General features: G+C 35.3%; 1 protein-coding gene across 2 annotated transcripts; it reads left to right on the forward strand.

Annotated features, from left to right (window-relative positions):
* The first annotated feature begins 1,312 nt into the window (after positions 1-1,312).
* Positions 1,313-7,083, forward strand: LOC107016249 (squamosa promoter-binding-like protein 3). Of its 2 annotated transcripts, XM_027916148.1 has the most exons (5): positions 1,313-1,403; positions 1,572-1,899; positions 1,980-2,107; positions 2,889-3,152; positions 6,380-7,083. In XM_027916148.1, the coding sequence occupies exons 2-5, from the start codon at positions 1,655-1,657 to the stop codon at positions 6,697-6,699; spliced, it is 957 nt and encodes a 318-aa protein (XP_027771949.1). In that variant the 5' UTR covers positions 1,313-1,403; positions 1,572-1,654; the 3' UTR covers positions 6,700-7,083. The 2 variants fall into 2 exon arrangements, with proteins under 2 accessions (XP_027771949.1, XP_015072222.1); XM_015216736.2 differs by lacking the exon at positions 1,313-1,403 and having other exon boundaries at positions 1,433-1,899.
* The last annotated feature ends 565 nt before the right edge of the window (positions 7,084-7,648 follow it).

A 7,648-nucleotide genomic window follows, 5' to 3' on the forward strand; every position in this document is an offset into this window, starting at 1 on the left:
ATAGAATTATATAAAGATGAAGATAAGAAGAATATAAGACAAGAGAATAACTTTCTTTGTTTCAAGTATTCACCAAATTTTCAATTATATACAATATGAACTCTTATATCTTTACTTATAGTGTAACATAGAGACATACAAAAAGTTAGTTATAAACATGAATATAATGGGGATGTTATAAAAGTAAAAGGTTATAAGAATAATGATTATGAAGATTATGATTATATTCATAATTGAGAAAATTAATAGAGTAAATTGTTAATTTAGTGGACATTCACATATATTATTTTATAACTTTAAATAGTAAAAAATATTAAAGGGTAATAGATAGAGTATTTTAATCATATATTATTATAAGTGGGAAGCTCCAAAATGAAAAGTTGAATTACCATTTTGCCCCTCTACTAAATTAAAACTTTTATAATTTTCATTCATAATCTTGACCTTTCAAATTTCTCACACAAATTTTAAAAAAATACAAATGAGTAATTATTCCTTAAAGACAAGAAATAAAGTAGATGTATGTATCTCTTAAAGTTAAATTTCATCTCTATCTTTTTTATATTTATTTTAATAGTATTTGACCTTTCAATTTTCCATGTGTCTTTTCATGTTTCCATAATTTTCTTGTATATATTTAACTTTTCTAAGAAAAACTTTAATTTATTATTTCCTACAATTCTTGTGTGTAGGAACACTAAAATTTATTTCACTCATTAAATTTTTTTTCTTTCATCTCCCAACTCCTTTTTACATTTTCATTCATATTTTAATGTATAAAATTTCTTTGTTTTATTGGTTGGACATAGTTTAATCTTCTCAATAATATTTATTCTGGTTAATCTTTTCACATTCGTTAAATACTCTATAAAGTGTATCATAAGGTGGGTTTATCCAATTATTTCATTTGCCTTCTTTGGTTAGATTTCTCGTCCAAAAAGAGTCTTACTTCAGATAAATCTATTCCAATATAATTGATTTAGCTACAAATATTGACCAACACTTTTTGTATTATTGCTAAGATAGCAGCATATTCACTTCTTTTAGTATAATATCTATTTATGAAAAGCTTCTGTTGCAATAAAATTCAAATTCAGATACAAGTTGATCTGCGAATGCTTTTGCATATTTGAACTTTGAAATGTGGACATGGACTATGCTTGGAGCACACAGGTTCATAGTTGACTGTGTGTTCGTGTAGTTTAAAATGATATGAAATACACGTGCAACGCACGTGTTCGAGAACTAGTTAAATGAAATATACGAAGCCCAGGATTTTGTGTGGATGCAAAGTTAACTGTGGGGGATTTGATTCCAAGTTATGTTGGCGGTTTTGGGAAACTGTAGATTGTTGTTTGGGGTTTTTGTTGGCTGATAAATGGTGAGGGTAACTTAATAATTAGGTGAGTGAAAAGGATGTAGTGGTGTTAATTATTAATGACTTAATGGTTGTAGCTGTGGACTTATTCTTTAGTCAACCAACCAAAATGAATATTGTCTTTATTTGCTTTGGGGATAATTTTGCAATTACTCAATGTTTATGTAAAGTTGATTGATGATGTTTGGTTCAGGCTTTGACAGTCCTCCTGTTGGTGTTTCTGAGAAGGATTCGAATTGTATAGTTGAGGAGGTATGTACAAGTTCAGCAGCACCTATGATGGACGGACTTGGGAAGCGAAACAACAGCAGTGTTGAGCTGCCACTCCCGTCCTTGTCTAAGAAAACAAAATCATCTACTCACAATCCACTAAAACCGCACTGTCAGGTTGACTCCTGCAATCTTGATCTCTCTTCAGCTAAACAATATCACCGAAAACATCGAGTTTGTCACATTCATTCCAAATGCCCAAAGGTCATTATACTAGGTCGACACCGACGCTTTTGCCAGCAGTGTAGCAGGTAAACCACTTAATAACAACTAATTCTTCTTTCTTCCCCATGCGATATTTTGACATCATTAATTCCTTCTCCCACTCAAGGTTCCATAGCTTGTCTGATTTTGATGAAAACAAACGAAGCTGTCGCACCAGGCTTTCTGATCACAATGCACGCCGCCGCAAGCCACAGTTTAACTCCACAAGCACGAGGTTTTCTTCGTTGTTTTATGGTATGATACCTATATATGTTAAGATTAATTGCTTAAATGTGAATTAGTGAGTATTCAAATGAAAAGGTTTCTGGAGAAGACTAATTTGTAATATGGACACAAATGTGATTAATTCCCAATGTTTCTATAAGATCAAATTCTTTTTCTATGCCATTGGTTTGCTTTAATCCATACATTTTAATTTTAAGGCATACACACACCTATAAAAGTATTTATACTCGAACAATTTTCCCATCTGAGATTGGATATGTAGCTTCTTTCTTATAATGACATGAAATGTGACTTTTTCTGTACGTCTTCTGCTATTATCTTTCTCTGTTTTGTTTCTTTGAACATGTTCTGTGGTGGAGGTTCATCCAACTTTTAGTTCACCTCTTTTTGCATTTTTCTAGTTCTACTGTCCTATTATACCCTTTCTTTCTCTGGTGATGGGTGGTGGTGCATGAAGGGTGGAGGTTGTGGTGACTGCAGCAGCGAAATCAGAATTTTCAAAATATTAATGAGATCAACGGGATTCTAACAGACAGTATATGTACATAGAATTATTTTTTATACCATTCAGCATGTAATTTTTCAGCAAAGTGTTGTCAATTGACTCTTCTTGGACGAGTATAGCTTCACAAATGGTGATGACTGATGAGTGTGGGGTAGGGAGCTAATTAGAACATTTTTTTATTCAGGTTTCTACCTTATCAATTATCATCTAATTGAAAGACATTTCTTACATTGTTTTATGTCTTGTGCTTACCCACTACCATTTCATGTTCTTATGCATTTACAGATAATAAGCAATTGATGAATCTTGTGTTCAACAATGCCCCCCTTGTCCACTCTAAACCTACTGCAGATTCTACCTGGGAAACCTCTGAAGTTTCCAAGTTCACATTAACAAGAGGGTTAACTTTAAAGCCCTACAAAGCTGACAGTTTTAATGGGCAATCACTTGTGGGGGGATTCAAGCTTTCAGGGACCACTGAGATGCAGACCAATGCATCTAACTTATACTCGGTGTCCAATGACACAAAAGCTGAGGTCTTCAGTCAAGGTTTGTTTCGATACCAAGGAACTCCACCCTACAATAGTTTTCATTTTAAGTTCTGTTGTAGTTCTCCTTGTTGTTCATGAGATCCATCATTAATCTTTTCTTCTCATGATTTGAGTGGGAAAGATCTCTACTTTTGTGTTGGTAAGGCTAGTTCTCTCTAAAGATATGCATCAAGTCATTGAATTATTAGCTTTCAGTGGCTGCAAGATATCTTAATATAACAACTGATATTTGCATGATAATCACATGGCTTGCACGAGTACTTAAACTTCTTGATGAACCTATTGGATAAATTTTATATTCTGCACACTTTTTCTTGGAACTGAATTGAAAGCTTTACCTTTATGCCGTAGGAAACCCTTGTATGTTGGGTTATAAATATTGGTTCTGCAGATGATAGAAATTATTGTTATTGCCTGATTTCTGGTTGTGATCCTTAATTTCTTTTAAAAAGCCTAATCTTACTAGACTCTCAAGGGTTCAAGTACAAATTATCCATGTTGTTTTGTTACTGAGACCTAAAATAATGGTTGAAGCTGAATATAAATTATCATGACCCAAAAACCGAGGTCGTGATGGAACCTATACTAACCCACCGATAGGTGAGCCAACCCTTATCTAGACCAAATATTAAATACATCGCCAGACAAATGTAAATAAGTAGCGGAAGTGAAGTCTTAACATTAGGCTTTCATAGATCAAAACCGAAATGTGGAATAATAACGTTTGCAACCCCAAAATCTGGTGACATGAGTACAAGCCTCGAAGATATACCAATAAGATCCAAAATTACTACACTGTTTGAAAGTTAAGACAGGAAATAAACAAATAAATGAAAGTTTGGATGCTGCAGAACAGCTAAGCAGCTACCTAGAAAGACTTCAATGAACACCAACTCGATATGAGGATCACCTAGTGCTAGTACTGGGCTCGGAACCTGCACAGTAGAGGTGCAGAAAGCAAGGGTGAGTACGAAAGATCACATGTACTCAGCAACATTGTTGACCGACTTTTAAAAGAAGCAATGCTGCAATGGCGAAGATCAGTCCTACACTGCTCCTTCAACACTTGGGCAAAAATATCAGAATAAAACCTTTGTTAAAAGGCAGACTAGCAGTTAAAGACAATATCAAATCAGTTCATAAACAATGCCTAATCCAGCTAAAATCTGCGATTTCCACAGTAAATATAAACTATAGCACACCATCTATTTGGTTCAAAACAGCCAACAAAGAGAAAAATAGTCATGTTCATTGACACTTAGCCATTTCACATTCACAAATCAACAAGTTATGTAAAGATGATGGGATGAATGCAATGCATGTGCTACGTATACACCCGCTTCCTCTATCCGGTAGTAGGTACCCATGGAGGACACATGAGGTCTGTCTACTGTGCAGGCGTGCAACTCCGATCCATAAATATTATTAAATAATACATGTAGAGATGTGCAACTCCGATCCATATATGTATGTGCATGATGCAACTCCAATCTCAATGATATTGTTATGTAGGCGTGCAATACCGATCCCAAACTTTAAAACTTTTTATCAACCTTAAATTTTTTAAAAATCATGAATCCAACCAATAATCAAATCACTCCCGAATACTTGGGAATCCATACCAACCACCCAATTAAGTCAAAAATCACTTTTCCAGACCTAACAGAACTGTTAGACTTTGAACCTGCACTTGTTAACCTAGAAAATTGACTTTGGTCAAACTTTAGGCCTTCAAATTTGAAAATATCATCCAATATTCATCCGACCACCTCAGTAATCATGTCACCCATCCCCGCAAGTCACAAATGATATACTGAAGCTATGGAGTGGGTTAAAAAAACAGGACATGCAGAAAACTCAAAACAACTATGAGTCGTTACACAGACGGTCTACCACTTCTATTGTTCGATGATCAATTCATTTGTAAGAACTTAACTTGAATGCATCATAAACTAATAGAAGTATGCAGTGGTTGTGGATCATGATTTATTTTCTCTCTTCTCTCACTAAGTATCTTGGAAAATTAAAAGATTTAGGTGACAGCATAGAGCTGTTGCCTAATACCACCAAAAGGTTCTTAACCAAGAAAGGCCTAGATGATGGTTAGGTTAGTTACCTTGCATTAAAGATTGTAAGCAAGTGTTCAGTAGCATCTGTTATACAATGCATATGTACTAAGCTTGTAAAAAATTATGGGATGAAAGGATTTGCTTCTTTACGATATAGCTATATGTAAACGTGTTAAGTTTATTTGAAGGTACAAAGTATCTAGTGCTGGTACACACCAAGGTGTAGCCCGACAGTCAAAGAACGGGAGTGACAATTTTTGCTCTGGAGACCATGGTACAAATACAAGAGAGGCACACTGGGTGAGCTTGTTCTATATGTGCAAGCTTTGGTGGACAAAGTTATCGATATGTGGTTTGGTAGAGAGTTCTAGGTGGCCTGTGGATTAAAGTAAGTGTCAGTAAGTTGGCCTAATGCCACTTGAAAAGAAAGGTTACCGGCTAATCCTGATATTTCGCATTTGATGGGATGTAAATACTCTATCAGGCACACATAGAATGTATAGTCTTTCATCAGTCGAAGAAGCCATGTGCAGGCATCCAAAAATGTGGACATTTACCTTTCTTCTTAGTTCTGATAGAAAACACTTGGGCAATGTACAGAAATGATGGGACAAATGTTGTTTAGCTTTGTTTGATGGGAGTTTGGAGAGGAGTGACAGGAGATGCTTGAGCGTTTGATTTCTTAGACAATTTGCCTCCAGCATTTATATGTTGCTGATCGGAGTAAAGAGGAGAAAATATCAGTTATATTGTTGTTTGCTCTCATTAATGGAGTAAAGAGGATATAATATCAGTTATATTGTTGTTTGCTCTCATTAATGGTACAATAATAGTGAGATTACATGTTGCTAGTTATATATCTGCAGTAGAATATTGTGCCCCTTGTCAGTATAATAGGAATAACGTACTTGAATCCAATTTATCTTGTTTGCTTTTATGATTGGCCAAATTACCTTTGTAAAGGCTTCTAAGGAGCTGTCTTTAATCAGTTTTCTGAGAGTTCTCTTACGTTCATATGTGTTCTCAAAAGTAACTTGAAATGCTAGATATTATATTCACCTGAGGCACCATGTTATTTAAAAATTCACAATGTTATTACTTTTATTTCTATGATTGTTTGATTATTAAATAAAAAAACCTTTGATTTCTCTATCAGGTGTCAAGGAGACCACGTTCTCTCTAAATATGGGTGTGGCGCCAGAATTACCTCGTGCTCTCTCTCTTCTGTCAAATGAGAATGAATTTATTTCAATTGGCCACTCCAAGCATGTAGACCAGATCATCATACCGGAGCAGGTGACGCATGCAATTCCTCAGAGTTTGCCATTTGAGTCCACTGAACGCTGGCAAGCTGAGCAACATCTATTCAATCCACACATTCATACGTTGGTTGCGAATGGTCACAGTGGTGGTAGCTTTCAGGAAATCCAGCTTTCCAAAGATCCATTTGACGATTCCTATATGTCAATGGATTGAACTGCAGGGTAGAATAGTCAGCCTACTCTCAACATCGAAATGGATCTGATTACAATTTTTGCTGGCTCTACTTTTTCCATTTAAGCAGTTGTTAAACTGGACCCACCAGATGGTTTATAAGTAGGGTATTGGAAGCAGCCTTTCAGCCTTACACAAGTGCATGGAAGTCCAGATGTCGAAAGAAAGCTTTGGATTGAAAAGTATGCCGTATTTATTTGCTTAATAAACCAACATGGGTTGTTACTTGTTTCTGCACTTTAACATGATATTACGACAAAGATCTAATGTAATGTATGATAGGCAAAAACGCCGAGATGGTGAATTTATCTATCTAAAATGGTTCTGATATGGGATTCAGTTGAATTGGATTACCTTCACCAAGAATTTTCGGGTAAAAATGACTAATATGGTTTTGTCTTGTCAAGACGGTTGAACTTACATAACGATAATAGCTTTAGTAAATTTTGATTCCTGAAGTCTCTTATGTTAGAAATCATTTGTGCTGAGCTGAGATCCTGGGAAATTTCTGATACCAAAATGAAGGTATCAGATAAGAAGAACAATAAAGAGGAAGAGGAAGAACATACGAGAAATTGAGAGAGAATTAGGGAGGAAATGGAAATTGTATTGAGCTCACACATTCAAATTATGCCTCACAAGTATTATCCACTCCTATTAATAATACTTAGTCAGAAGTAAAGGAAAATACAATGAACAATAAACTAACTATTTTTCCCGCCAAAAAGTGATCATGCTAATGGTGTGATCGTCAAGCTCAGCAATGATGTGGCACCTGCATGTGATTGAAGCATTACATGGCTCTTGAATCCAAATTGGTATCAATCGCCCTTGTGAAACAACACCCTTTCCCACAAGGATGATAGAAGAAAACCTATTCTACAATGCAGAAGCCAACAGTTCCCAAGTTGCATGAGATTGATAAAGACCA

The sequence above is a fragment of the Solanum pennellii genome, chromosome 4 (genome assembly GCF_001406875.1).
Source record: "Solanum pennellii chromosome 4, SPENNV200".
NCBI classification, from domain to species: Eukaryota; Viridiplantae; Streptophyta; class Magnoliopsida; order Solanales; family Solanaceae; genus Solanum; species Solanum pennellii.

Coding starts and splice junctions, on each gene's coding strand:
- LOC107016249 (XM_015216736.2), top strand. CDS start 1,556: ATGATGTTTGGTTCAGGCTTTGACAGTCCTCCTGTTGGTGTTTCTGAG. Junction 2,108..2,888: donor GTTTTCTTCGTTGTTTTATG/GTATGATACCTA, acceptor ATGCATTTACAG/ATAATAAGCAATTGATGAAT. Junction 3,153..6,379: donor AGCTGAGGTCTTCAGTCAAG/GTTTGTTTCGAT, acceptor TTTCTCTATCAG/GTGTCAAGGAGACCACGTTC.